This window comes from Bubalus bubalis, chromosome 15, assembly GCF_019923935.1.
Source record: "Bubalus bubalis isolate 160015118507 breed Murrah chromosome 15, NDDB_SH_1, whole genome shotgun sequence".
Taxonomy (NCBI): Eukaryota; Metazoa; Chordata; class Mammalia; order Artiodactyla; family Bovidae; genus Bubalus; species Bubalus bubalis.
The window spans coordinates 66,303,796-66,318,663 of NC_059171.1; the positions used below are offsets into that span (position 1 = coordinate 66,303,796).

At 45.0% G+C, this 14,868-nt stretch overlaps 1 protein-coding gene across 2 annotated transcripts in view; it reads left to right on the top strand.

Annotated features, from left to right (window-relative positions):
- The window catches only part of FER1L6 (fer-1 like family member 6), a 175,548-nt gene that overhangs the window by 97,717 nt on the left and 62,963 nt on the right, over positions 1–14,868 (top strand). For both annotated transcript variants that reach the window (XM_044928802.2, XM_025265468.3), the window contains 2 exons: positions 796–920; positions 10,838–10,972. In XM_044928802.2, the coding sequence (XP_044784737.2) occupies positions 796–920; positions 10,838–10,972 (260 nt within the window). The remainder of the gene's footprint in view (positions 1–795; positions 921–10,837; positions 10,973–14,868) is intronic.

Genomic DNA, 14,868 nt, shown 5'->3' on the forward strand with positions numbered 1-14,868 from the left:
TGTGGAACCATCCCTTTCTTATACACACACACACACACACCAGAAACAGGAGAATTACTAAGAGATAAAATATGGTACTTTATTTTTTAGTTGAAGTATAGTTGATTTACAATATTATATCATTAGGTGTACAGAATAATGATTCAGTATTTTTGCTGAATTATATTCCATTATGTTATTATAAAATAACATGGCTATAATTCTTTGTGCTGCACAATATATCCTGTTGCTTATCTATTTTATACATAGTAGCTTGTATTGGTTCATCCCATGGCCCTTATTTGTCCCTCCCTCTGTCCCTCTCCTCTTTGGTAACCACAAGTTTGTTTTCTATTAATATATCTGTGAATCTGTTTCCATTTTGCATGTAGATTCAAAACACCATGATATTTCAGAAAGAGAGTTGGACTTTGTAACCTGAGAGAAATGAAATCCGGGCTCTGGCATTAGCTGTGCAATCTTGGAAATGTATCTTAGCCTCTTTGTGAGCCATTTCCCTCATGTAGAAAATGAAGATACTGATGTATATTTCACGAGGTGTTATGAAGATTAAAACCCAAAATGTGGTGAAAGCAGCAAGGAGAATGCCCGTTGCCAAAGTACCCACGACCACGACCTCTTCCCCCATCTGCCCTGTGACCATTTTGGTCTCAGCGGCTGTCGGTGCTCGTGGTCTCCCTCATCTGTCTCTGGATGCACCCACAGACACACAGCACACACAGGCACCCACCCACTCACACTCACCAATCCTAAGAAGCCTGCTAATACACACCCCTTCCCATTATTTGTCCACAGATCGTCACATCTTTCAGCTGAGAGCTCACGTGTACCAAGCCCGGGGCCTCATCGCAGCCGATAGCAATGGACTCTCAGACCCTTTTGCTAAGGTCACATTCCTTTCCCACTGCCAGACCACAAAGGTAACCAGGGAAGCCCACCTGCTTTCTCCTTGCAGCCCACTGCTGAGCCACAGCAGGCCCCAGGAAAGAAAAGGGAGAAAAAAAAAAAGGGCACATTGCAAATACTTGTGTCTCTAGATGTGTAGGTATTTTAGACCCAAAAACATGGATGCAAGGAAGAACAGATGTGGGGAAGGTCTACTGATCCTATATGATCTGCTGTCCTGAAGCCAAGAGGTCAAGTACCCGAAGCAAAGGCAGACTGGGGGAGGAAAGAGGGATGAGGAGGGAAGGAAGCTGGCATCCTCAGCTCCTCCTTCAGTTATGGGCACAATGCCCATCTCAGTGGGAAAACGAATGAATGAGAAAACAGCACAATTGGCATGAGGCTTGTGCTGTAGTCTCTACTGAGGGGTCTCGGTGGGGAGGAAAGCTTTTCTGCTTTGTTGTCAGGAAGCCCTAGACTCTGTATTTCCAGCTGGGGGTCTTAGCACACTTTTAACCCCTCTGCAATTCAGTGTCTAGAAAATACTGCTTCCTGATGGATGCTATGAGGATTCAAGGAGATGGATCTAAGCCTGTTTCCTCTGGTTTCTTCCTTTCCTGTGCACTGAGCGCTGACATGTGAAAAGAGGCCCTAATCAGCACATGCCCAACAGGCTGCTTTTCTTGTGAAATCGTGTTCTGTAAGGGTTTACTCTGTTCTCTGAGGATTCACTGTTTGAGGGAGGGGAGCTCAGTAAAGGCTTTGCCTAACTCTGGGAGTTAAGACAGAATTAGGACACAGAGAGCCCTGAGCTTACATTCTATTTCATCTACTCTCCAGCTGCCTTTATTCACTAAACCTCCATTTATCCTCTTAAAATAGGACTGTTGAGAAGAATCAAAAAGTTAAGTGTACAAAGAGATTGATAAGTAGTGGCCATTCCCTTGGCTTATTTTAAGAGGGCTGACATTTCTTTCCAAATTGAGGCCGTAACCTGGGAGACTGTGTTTTGATTTACAACACAGATTGAGATCATCCTATGAACTAGCATCTTGTCCATTTCACCAGTGCATCTTGTCCATTTCACCAGCTCAGGAGGAGTGAGGAGTGCTTGCTCTGTGCCAGCTCCTAGGCTGGGCTCAGAGGAGCTGGGGCACCAGACTCTGAGCTTGCACAGTGTAGGATCTGGGTGGGGCTGGGCAGTTCTTTGGCAGATGAGCTGGCTGCACTATGCTAAACCCCATGGTACTGGACCCCAAGAGCCACATGGAGAGAAGGGTTGGCTCTGCCTGGGAGGAAAGTCAGGAGAGACCTCAGAAGGAAGGTGACTTCATCCTCATTTAGCGAATAATCATGAAAACTTGAAGATTTCAGACTCCTTTCTCTTCCCTGTGTTTTGAGAGGCATTACATACTATAGCGATTAGGAGTATAGAATCTAGAGCCCTTGATTAAAAGCAGGAGAAGGGGACGACAGAGGATGAGATGGTTGGATGGCATCACTGACTTGATGGACATGAGTTTGAGCAAGCTCCAGGAGTTGGTAATGGACAGGGAAGCCTGGCATACATACTGCAGTCCATGGGGTCATAAAGAGTCAGACACGACCAAGCGACTGAACTGAGAGCCCTAGTGCCTGGGTTCAAGCCTGAGCCCTTCCATTTATGAGCTGTGTGACCTTAAACAAAATCCTCTTTGTCCTCAGTTTATTCATTTCTGTATTTGTTTCTGTAAAATAGGGATGGTGGTATTGTATCTACCTCCAAGAGGGTGCATCACCCAGGACAGTGTCTTGTTTATAACAGCTCCTGGGTAACTGATTGTTAATATTGCCATTGAGGCTTGCCACCAGAAGCAAGGGAGATTCTCAAAAGGGGGCTCCCTGGAAGCCTTCTCTGCCTGCACAGCTTGGAGTTCCAGGTCCTTAGAGGTGATCTCAGGGCTGGAGGGTGGAGGAGGGGCAGGGAGTTTGAGTGAGTTCCCTCAGCTGATGTGTAATTCTCCTTCTATCTTTCATCTCTGTATGGTCTCTTCATTTGATTTAGACTTACATCTCAAAAAGCTTCCCTGGTGGCTCAGATAGTAAAGAATCTGCCTGCAATGCAGGAGACACAGGTTCAAATCCTGGGTCAGGAAGATCCCCTGGAGTAGGAAGTGTCTACCCACTCCAGTATTCTTGCCTGAGAATCCCCATGGACAGAGGAGCCTGGCAGGCTACAGTCCATGGGGTCACAAAGAGTTGGACATGATTGAGTCACTAACACTTTCACTTCTTTTCCCAAAGGGACAGATGACATTTATTTATCAAATAATCATTTGAAAAGGGAAACAAGTTCTGCTGAATCCTGGATACTTCATACTTTTGAACCAAGTACCTAATTTTTATTAATAATAATATTAGCTGTCATTTATTGAAAACTACATCTGTGCCAAGCACAATGCTAAGCTTTTTATATGCATTTTTGTCTATATCTAACTGCAGCCCAAAGGTTTAGGATAAACAGAATGATCTCTGTTCGTTTCCAAGGCAAACCATTCAATATCACAGTAATCCAAGCCTATGCCCCAGCAGTAACGCTGAAGAAGCTGAAGTTGAATGATTCTATGAAGACTGTTTAGAACTAACACCCAAAAAAGATGTCCTTTTCATTATAGGGGACTGGAATGCAAAAGTAGTAAGTCAAGAAACACCTTGAGTAACAGGCAAATTTGGCCTTGGAATATGGAATGAAGCAGGGCAAAGGCTAATAGAGTTTTGCCAAGAGAACGCACTGGTCATAGCAAACACCCTCTTCCAACAACACAAGAGAAGACTCTACACATGGACATCACCAGATGGTCAACACTGAAATCAGATTGATTATATTCTCTGCAGCCAAAGATGGAGAAGCTCTATATAGTCAACAAAAACAAGACCAGGAGCTGACTGTGACTCAGATCATGAACTCCTTATTGCCAAATTCAGACTTAAATTGAAGAAAGTAGGGAAAACCACTAGACCATTCAGGTATGACCTAAATCAAATCCCTTATGATTAGACAGTGGAAGTGAGAAATAGATTTAAGGGCCTAGATCTGATAGATAGAGTGCCTGATGAACTATGGATGGAGGTTCGTGACATTGTACAGGAGACAGGGATCAAGACCATCCCCATGGAAAAGAAATGGAAAAAAGCAAAATGGCTGTCTGGGGAGGCCTTACAAATAGCTGTGAAAAGAAGAGAAGCGAAAAGCAAAGGAGAAAAGGAAAGATATAAGCATCTGAATGCAGAGTTCCAAAGAATAGGAAGAAGAGATAAGAAAGCCTTCTTCAGTGATCAATGCAAAGAAATAGAGGAAAACAACAGAATGGGAAAGACTAGATATCTCTTCAAGAAAATTAGAGATACCAAGGGAACATTTCATGCAAAGATGGGCTCGATAAAGGACAGAAATGGTATGGACCTAACAGAAGCAGAAGATATTAAGAAGAGGTGGCAAGAATCCACAGAAGAACTGTACAAAAAAGATCTTCATGACCCAGATAATCACGATGGTATGATCACTCACCTAGAGCCAGACATCCAGGAATGTGAAGTCAAGTGGGCCTTAGAAAGCATCACTACGAACAAAGCTAGTGGAGGTGATGGAATTCCAGTGGAGCTATTTCAAATCCTGAAAGATGATGCTGTGAAAGTGCTGCACTCAATATGCCAGCAAATTTGGAAAACTCAGCAGTGGCCACAGGACTGGAAAAGATCGGTTTTCATTCCAATCCCAAAGAAAGGCAATGCCAAAGCATGCTCAAACTACCACACAATCGCACTCATCTCACACGCTAGTAAAGTAATGCTCAAAATTCTCCAAGACAGGCTTCAGCAATATGTGAACCATGAACTTCCTGATGTTCAAGCTGGTTTTAGAAAAGGCAGAGGAACCAGAGACCAAATTGCCAACATTCACTGGATCATCAAAAAAGCAAGAGAGTTCCAGAAAAACATCTATTTCTGCTTTATTGACTATGTCAAAGCCTTTGACTGTGTGGATCACAATAAACTGTGGAAAATTCTGAAAGAGATGGGAATACCAGACCACCTGACCTGCCTCTTGAGAAACTGTTATGCAGGTCAGGAAGCAACAGTTAGAACTGGACATGGAACAACAGACTGGTTCCAAATAGGAAAAGGAGTATGTCAAGGCTCTATATTGTTACCCTGTTTATTTAACTTATATGCAGAGTACATCATGAGAAACACTGGGCTGGAAGAAACACAAGCTGGAATCAAGATTCCTGGGAGAAATATCAATAGCCTCAGATATGTAGATGACACCACCCTTATGGCAGAAAGTTAAGAGGAACTAAAAAGCCTCTTGATGAGAGTGAAGGAGGAGAGTGGAAAAGTTGGCTTAAAGCTCAACATTCAGAAAACTAAGATCATGGCATCTGGTCCCATCACTTCATGGGAAATAGATGGGGAAACAGTGGAAACAGTGTCAGACTTTATTTTTGGGGGCTCCAAAATCACTGCAAATGGTGATTGCAGCCATGAAATTAAAAGATGCTTACTCCTTAGAAGGAAAGTTATGACCAACCTAGATAGCATATTCAAAAGCAGAGACGTTACTTTGCCAGCAAAGGTCTGTCTAGTCAAGGCTATGGTTTTTCCAGTGGTCATGTATAGATGTGAGAGTTGGACTGTGAAGAAAGCTGAGCACCAGAGATTTGATGCTTTTGAACTGTGGTGTTGGAGAAGACTCTTGAGAGTCCCTTGGACTGCAAGGAGATCCAACCAGTCCATTCTAAAGGAGATCAGTCCTGGGTGTTCTTTGGAAGGAATGATGCTAAAGCTGAAACTCCAGTACTTTAGCCATCTCATGCAAAGAGTTGACTCATTGGAAAAGACTCTGATGCTGAGAGGGATTGGGGACAGGAGGAAAAGGGGACGACAGAGGATGAGATGGCCGGATGGTATCACAGACTCGATGGATGTTTGAGTGAACTCTGGGAGTTGGTGATGGACAGGGAGGCCTGGCGTGCTGCAGTTCATGGGGTCGCAAAGAGCTGGACACGACTGAGCGACTGAACTGACTGACTAACTGAACTAGTGTCCTCAGTCTGCAGATGGGGAAGGTAAGGCTTGGAGACGCTTTAATTATTAATAGAAGGTGGTAGAGCCAAATTATGCTGGGAACTCAACTGGTAAAGAATTTGCCTGCGATGCGGGAGACCTGGGTTTGATCCCTGGGTCAAGGTAGTCCATGGGGTCACAAAGAGTCGGACACAACTGAGCAACTTTCACGTTGCCTTTCCAGGTGGTTCAGACGGAAAAGTATGTGCCTGCAATACTGGGTTCGATCCTTGGATTGGTAAGATCTCCTGGAGAAGGGCATGGCAACCCACTCCAGTATTCTTACCTGAAGAATCCCATGGACAAAGGAGCCTGGTGGGCTACAGTCCATGGGATTGCAAAGAGTTGGACACGACTGAGTGACTAACACCTGTGGAGCTAAGATGGATACCCATGTTGGTCTAATTCCAAAGTCATTTTGCTTAACCACTTTGCTTCCATTTTGGACCAATACAGTATAATAACGCATATATATGGAATTTAAAAAGATGATAACAATAACCCTGTATGAGAGATAGCAAAAGAGACAGAGATGTATAGAACACTCTTTTGGACTCTGTGGGAGAGGGCAAGGGTGGCATGATTTGGGAGAATGGCATTGAAACATATATAATATCATATGTGAAATGAATCGCCAGTCCAGGTTCGATGCATGAGACAGGATGCCTGGGGCTGGTGCACTGGGATGACCCAGAGGGATGGTACGGGGAGGGAGGTGGGAGGCAGGTTCAGGATGGGGAACACGTGTACACCTGTGGTGGATTCATGTCAATGTATGGCAAAACCAATACAATATTGTAAAGTAATTAGCCTCCAATTAAAATAAATAAATTTATATTAAAAAAAAAGAAAACTAAAAAAAAAAAAGAAAGGGTTCTAGATTCCCTCTCCTGTTTCAGTGTGTGCTGCCTCCGTGGGACTAGTCTTTGTGTGACATGCCCAGCTCATGCATGTAGGTGGAGAAGGCTGAGCTAGGGGCCCTACAGTCATAGCTGAGCTGGTCCACCATTCACCTGTAAGCACGTGTCTGAATGTGTTGCTCAAGGAAAACTGACTCTGAAGGGTGGGTTCTGCAGCAAATCCTTTATAAGTGACCTTCCCAACCCAGGGATCAAACTCACATCTCTTACATCTCCTGCATTGGGAGGCTGATTTTTTTTACCACTGCGCCACATGGAAAGCCCCTTATATGTGACTTAATGGTACAAAATAATTCAGACTGGAAATCCAGCTATTCCAGACATCACCAAGGACGTGGAACTTGGAAATCTTGTGGTGATAGAGCAAAGGGAATGAGAGACAGCTCCCAAAGAGAAAGACTTTGGGGATAGAAGGGGAGGGAGACTGTGTGGCTAAGATGGAGCTTGGAGGAGAAAGACAGGGATCTTAGCAGGTGGGGAGCATGGAAGCTGAGATTTCAAACAGGTGGTTGCTGAGTCCTGAGGAACAGGTGGTCTGTTATTAAGACACGAGTTACCCAGTGACCAAGACTGGCATGCAGTAGGTAGTCAATAAATGTTCACTCATTTATAAATGTGTGTGGCTGGGGTTGATTAGGGGGTGGGCAATAAGCACTTATTGAGTACCTACTGTATGCCAGACACTTTATATGCTTTATCTTAGACAATGGTCATAACAATTCTACAAGGTAGGTACTAACTCCATTGAAGTGAGTAAGACTAAGGTTCAGAGGGGCTGAATCACCTGGTCAAGTAGGACATAGGTGGATGGTGAAACCAGGGCTCCATTCCAGGGGTGTCTCTGAGACTAAAGCCACACTCCATCCATGACATCTTACTCCTTCTTCAAAGAGTTAAACTTCAGTTCAGTTCAGTTGCTCAGTCATATCTGACTCTTTGCGACCCCATGGACTGCAGCACCCCAGGCTTCCCTTTCCATCGCCAGCTCCCAGAGCTTGCTCAGACTCATGTCCATCGAGTCAGTGATGCCATCAACCATCTCACCCTCTGTTGTCCCCTTCTCCTTCTGTGTTAAACTTCAGTGTTACTAGAATCTCTCCAGCAATGTCATTGAACCAGTTTTTATAAGCATAACCTCTGAAGGAAGCCCTGAGAAAGTGAGGTGAGTTGTGCTCACCTTGGCAGAGAAGTTGTTATGGAATCCAAGCTGGCTCTGCTTGCTGCATGACAGGCCAGTGAATCCTAGAGACGAGGGGTTGAGGAACGGAAGAGACTTTAATCGATGAGCCAGCTGATGAGAAGATGGCAGCTATCACCTCAAAACAACCGTCTTGTCAGGGCCTGGTTGCCAGGTGGTTTTATGGATCAGAGATGGGGAGAGGCGAGGAAACAAAGTAAAAAGACTATTCAATCCTTGCAAATATCCCCTAGAATGGCAAGTCTCAGATAGGGGGATGTGTTAGTTTCATTTCCTTAGAGTCCTTGCCAGGTGCAGGGCTCAGGTTGTGTCCCTGAAGCAAGCCATTATGTATGTTTATAATAACAAAAAAGGGTTAAAGTCAAAGAAGCAGATCCAGTGTAAATTTAAATTTAACCCTTCCCGGTTACAAAGTGGAAGAATGTACTTTTGCTCGGATGAGCCTTTCAGTACCTCTCAAAGGTGGCCACAGGTCCTTTCACTCATGGGACAAGGCAATACCCACTCATTAGTTCATGCAAGTAGCTATCGAACACCCACTCAGCACAGGATGCCATGTGATACTGGACACTGTGCCAGCGCTTTGAAGGAATAGATACATAATGAACGAAAGATTGAATGCTAGCCTCTGGAATCTTACCAAGCAGCAATTATAGCCCCAAGTGCCAAGGAAGCCATCAGAACATTTCTGTAGGAAAGATGCTGTGAGAATCATAAATTGCTTTGGTATCACGCTCTTGGGGGCAGCCTACAAAAATGATCACATTTTTATTTTCAAAAGCAACCTGAAAACATGGTTATTGTGATGTCAGTCACCTTCACAGGGGAACTTAGCATTGCAACGCTGTAACTTCTGTTTGTGAGTTGGTGGAAGCCATTCTTTTCCTGTCCAAAGAATTAAGATTTTCTCTGGAACATAATGTTCAAAACCTCACTGTGTGAGAGGCATAAAATACTCCAAAGGCAAAAAAGCAAGGAAGGAAGTTGTGGAATGTGCGATATTTTTATGGATCACATAAAAAGCAATAAAAATATTATTTCGTGATCACAGTGCACATGATTTAAGGCCATGACTTGAAATGGCTCTTGATGTAAAACTCTGAGATGACAGTTTTATTTGGACCTTGGAGCCTAAGCAGTTAGTTAGTTCAGGCCAGAGGCTCTCTCTACTCCCTCCTAGAGAGAGTGGTGCGCAGTGGAAATTTCCTCAGGATCCAGCAGCCGCTGTGTGGTCTGCATTATGCTGTGAAATCATCCATTTGCCTGCACTGCCTGGGAGGCTGTGACTGGCCTCTTTCCAGTACTCACGTATGAATGCAACAGTTTTTGCCTAGTTGCAAAGTCTACACATCCTGCAAGCAGGCCTAGCTTCTAGCTCTGTGAAAATGGCATGTTTCCAAACATCCAATAAAATAGAGGATGCAAGTCCATCACACCCTACCTTCTAAAGGTACTGCTTGGATGGCCTGGCAGGGAGCACTGAGCCACTTCTGGTGAGACATTCATGGTTCTGGACAAATTATGTAGTTTGGTTGTCCTTTGGTTTCCCATCTGCATAATGGGTGCAGCTAATTTCCACTGTCACAATTTGCTATGGAGGAAAGAATGATGTCTTGCAAAATGGTAAGGATTATTTTGAAGACCCTAGTCGGTTCAATACAGTCAGATTAAGTAGCCAACAGCAGTAGAATTCCACAGGAATATTAACTTGAGAATATGCTTTTGAGTATTTGATGACACAATTTTATTTGTTAACAAATGAAGAATCACTAAATCTCCCTCATCCTCAGTTTAGCCTTTCATTGGGCTTCCCAGGTGGCACAGTGGTAAAAGTATCTGCCTGCCAATGCAGGAGATGCAAGAGATCCCTGAGTTGGGAAGATCCCCTGCAGGAGGAAATGGCAACCCACTTCAGTATTCTTGCTTGGAAAATTCCATGGACAGAGGAGCCTGGCGGACATGGGGTTACAAAGAGTTGGACATGACAGCACAACAAGAACAACCAAATGGAGATAATATTAGCATCTACTTGGTGAGGATGGATGAAGTTAGCAGTTTGGGCCAAAGGATCCAGGTTAAATCCTGGTTCTGCCACGTGCTCACTCTGGACAAGTGAGCATTGGCTTATGTTTCCACCTCCCAGAATTGTTGGGAAGTTTGAGTGAGACAGTGTGATGCACCGCAGCCAACACACAATACATGCTCAGTGAAGGGTAGCTGGTGTCATGATGGAAGCACCACTGTGAGGATTAAGCTGGAATTATGCTTGCAAATGCCTTCCCTGGTGGCTCAGACGGTAAAGAGTCCTCCCGCAAAGCAGGGACCCAGGTTCAATCCCTGGGGAGAGAAGATGCCCTGGAGAAGGAAATGGCAACCCACTCCGGTATTCTTGCCTGGAGAATTCCAAGGACAGAGGAGCCTGGCGGGCTCCAGTCCATGGGGTCGCAAAAGAGTCAGACACAACTGAGTGACTTTCACTTTTACACTCATGCTTGCAAATAGGGTGGCAATCAGGTGGGGTACTACTCATGAAACTTAGGTAAGCTCCTCCAGGGCAGGGAGTCTGCATGCCTAGCACCCAGTACTTAGTCGTATGTTAATTTCCTTTGTTGCTTGAATGTTGATCAAGTGATCAGTGATGTTAAGGATATGTCCTCTTTACCCTTCCCAGAGCCCCTTCCAACTCGATAGAGTGAGTGTTGGCTTTTCTCTTGGCCCCACCTTACAGGTCATTCCTGAGACCCTCTCCCCCACCTGGAACCAGATGCTCCTGTTCAATGACCTGGTGCTGCACGGAGACCAGAAGGAGCTGGCAGAATCCCCGCCCTTAGTGGTGGTGGAGCTGTATGACAGTGATGCGGTGGTGAGTGTCTCAGGGCTGTGCTGACCGGGCTTCACCAAAGACACTCTGTTTTCAGCCACCTTCCTTTCTTTATCCAGCCTGGGAAGGTGCCTGGACGCAATCCTCACCTGGGAAAAACACTCATTTTACAGAACTAGGGAAATTGGTGACGATCATTTGTTTTACTAATGGGTTTTTGTTTTTTTTTTTTTTTTTTTGCTTAGATTACCCTTTAGATTGCAATTAAAATAGGATCTGATTCACAAAAGTTCAATCAACATTCACTTCTTTAGGAATATAATTATTAAGGCCACCCATAGTTGTCCCCAGTCCCCAGCGGGCTCTATATTCTATTGCTGCTAGTAAAAAAAGTCCATGCCTTTTGAAAACAGAAGGTCTTTACTGATCTTTCTGGCTGGAAGCAAACGGATGTATTGTCACCGATTCAGTCTTGTAACTGGATCTTCTTATTTTGGTTGTTGCTTCCAAGCCCTGAAACAATGCATTTATCTCCATCTCATTTCTGTTATGATGTTAGCCAGACCGCTTCCTCTCCAAAGATGTCTGTGTTCTGAAATGCTGGGCCGATTCTAAAACTTACTGGAGGATTCTTTTTTTAATCACTGAAACAAATCTTTTTCTTTTTTAAACTAAGAAGTCTAAAGGGAAAGGCAAAGGCTTGTTTTAATGTTTTCTTTAATGTCTTTACCTCCTTCGGAGATTGTAGAAGCACAAATATATTAAGTACAAGAGTTGTTGCAAGAAAACTTGCTAAAGCCTCCTCACCTCCTCAGAGCAACCTGGCAGTTCCGACCTTCAGTCAAGGTCAGGAGGAAATTTGGATGGGAGAACTGGAGGGCATGAAGCCCCTTCTGGCTTTGGAGAAGAGGAAACAGAAGCCCAGAAAGGTCAAATGCCTTGTTCAAGGTCACAGCTGGCTGGAGGCACAGCCGGAACTTGAATTTAGCCTCCTGTGTCCACTCTTTCTTGCACAAGTGGAGTGGCCATTGTGACTGTCTCCCTTTAGACATACATATTCAGCTTCTCCTTGTCACTCTCTGGACTCCATTCCCCCATCTGTAAATTTGGGCTGCTGCTGCTGCTGCTAAGTCGCTTCAGTCGTGTCCGACTCTGTGTGACTATTTATGGGCTTCCCCAGTGGGTCAGTGGTAAAGAATCCTCCTACAATGCAGGAGCCTCAGGAGACATGGGTTCAATCCCTAGGTCAGGAAGATCCCCTGGAGGAGGGTACGGCAACCTACTCCAGTAGATGTGTGTTCTACTGCTGTGCCTAGAATATAGACTTTCTGTAAAGAAGGTCACAAAATAAACGCCTTTTTAATAGAGTCCATAACAATATGATTCCAATCTTAAGTATTTTTATTTGACAACCAATAACAACAATCAAGGGCTGCCCAGGTAGCTCATCAGTAAAGAATCTGCCTGCAATGCAGGAGACACAGGAAGTATAGGTTCAATCCCTGGGGCAGGAGGCTCCCCTGGAGGAGGAAATGGCAACCCACTCCAGTATTCTTGCCTGGAAAATTTCCATGAGCAAAGAGAGGAGTCGAACGGGCTACAGTCCATGGGGTTGCAAAGAGTTGGCCACAACTTAGCACGTGCGCACACACACACACACACACACACACACACACACAAATATACAAAACAGCGATCAGTCATTAAAAACAGACCCACCCACTGGACTACAGTGGATTTCCCTTTGTCTGTTTGCTTTTCAGACCCTCTTCTAGATCTCCATTCATTGATTGCCTTCCTGGGCCCCACCCCAAGCCAAACTCTGTCCAGAAAAGCAAGCCTACATTCTCACATCTAAAGGAAAAGAAAATGTAGGAGAGAAAGAAAATACGAACTTTTTTTTGCACTTTCTTCCTTGAGATACGTGTTGATGTGCAAAAGATTCTGTTCACACCCGTGGGCTGCCGCCATCACAATCCCATGGTGATGATCAAATTTTAGATTCTGACTCTGCAGGACCCAGCTTCCAGTCTCAAGCTTTCTCTCATTACACAGTGCCCGTGCCCTCATTCAAGTCTGCTGGCTCTGTAAGAAATTAGTTTATATTTGGCACGCAGGTTGCTTGAGTTTATGTTTACTCTTTTGTTTCCAGGGCTTGTTTTAAGTTAATTTTTCTAAGCTAGGATTATGGGCAAAATAATTATGCCGCAGATCATTCATTTCATATACAGCTGCCCTAACTCCACTCACCCCCAGAACAGGTCTGATGTGCCACTGGATATCAGCAGGCAGCTTCGTTTGTTTGTTTTCCCCCTTGCCAAGCTTCCTTTTACAGCCGGGAATGCAAATGTTGGTTCTTGAGTCCAAAGGCAATGAAACAGCACAGGTGTTAAAACCCAGCCTCAGCCAAAGAGAGTATGGGCGCTGTCCTTGGACTTGGAGGTCATTTATCCAAGAGTGAAAGCTCTTTTACTCTTGGATCAACAAGAGCTTGGATGAGTGCCTGCCCTGTGCCAAGGGGACATAACAGTGAATCAAATAGGTAATCCTGCCTGCCTGCCTGGGGCTTACGTCACAGCTGTTCTTGAGATAAACAGCAAAGCAGCCCCAGGCTCCAGCCCCAGGCTGTTTGGGGTGGAACCAGAACTGGGAGCAGGCACTAGGAAAAGGCAGAAGATATACCATCAAGTTGGAGAAGGCAATGGCACCCCACTCCAGTACTCTTGCCTGGAAAATCCCATGGACGGAGGAGCCTGGTAGGCTGCAGTCCATGGGGTCGCTAGGAGTCGGACACAACTGAGCGACTTCACTTTCACTTTTCACTTTCATGTATTGGAGAAGGAAATGGCAACCCACTCCAGTGTTCTTGCCTGGAGAATCCCAGGGACAGGGGAGCCTGGTGGGCTGCCGTCTCTGGGGTCGCACAGAGTCGGACATGACTGAAGCGACTTAGCAGCAGCAGCAGCATACCATCAAGTAGTTCTTCAAGAAACTTACAAACAAAGCCATTCTAATACTCTTTTACTGCCAAGAACAATTGGGCAGAATTGCTCTATTACTTAAACATGCTGATCTTAATCACCATCATATTACTATGTGTGTGCTGTGCTTAGTCACTCAGTCATGTCCAGCTCTTTGTGACCCCATGGACTGTACCCCACCAGGCTCCTCTGTCCATGGGGGTTCTCCAGGCAAGAATACTGGAATGGATTGCCACTGAGCACTTACTGTTTACCAGCTGTTGTGCAAAGCACATACATTATTACATTAATCATCATGGCCCTGTAAACAATGTACCTTTTTTTAAAAAAGAAATTCACCCAAGGCTTTACTGGGGCCCCTGCTGCAGCAGTGGGGGAGTGAGAATCGACAGGTTCCCTTGCTGATTTGCTCCCTGAGCAGGAGGAGCAAACTTGTTCCTTATATGGGGAGAGGGTAACACTGTCCTTAGGTGGTTTGCCCCCCCTTAGGTGATGTTGTGTGCAGGGGACATGCGCAGTACCCTACTTATGCTCTCAAAACAATGTACTTTTAACCCCTTTTTAAGCATGAGGATCAAATGGTTGAGTAAATGGTCCAAGACCAGAGATCTAGAAAGTAGTACATTTGGCGTCTCCAACTCATGCTTGCCTGGACTCCAAACTTGTGTCTCAACCACAGTGGTGCCCTGCCCTGGAGATTGTTCGGAATGTGTGCTACCACTTTATTTTCCTTTTCCCTTTCAAGTCTACCCGGGGTGATTATCTTCATTCCACTGAGCTCAATACACTGAAAAAAGAGATAACCCCTAAGATGGTCTTCAGCCAGCAAGCCCCTGAGATGACCTTAGAGTTTTCCCTGGGAGCCCAGATAGATTCTGTTGCTCCCCGAGCCTCTGGAAAAGGACTAGAGGGGCTTAGCAGAAGAAGACAGTGAGGCATGTAGACAGTAGTAAGAGG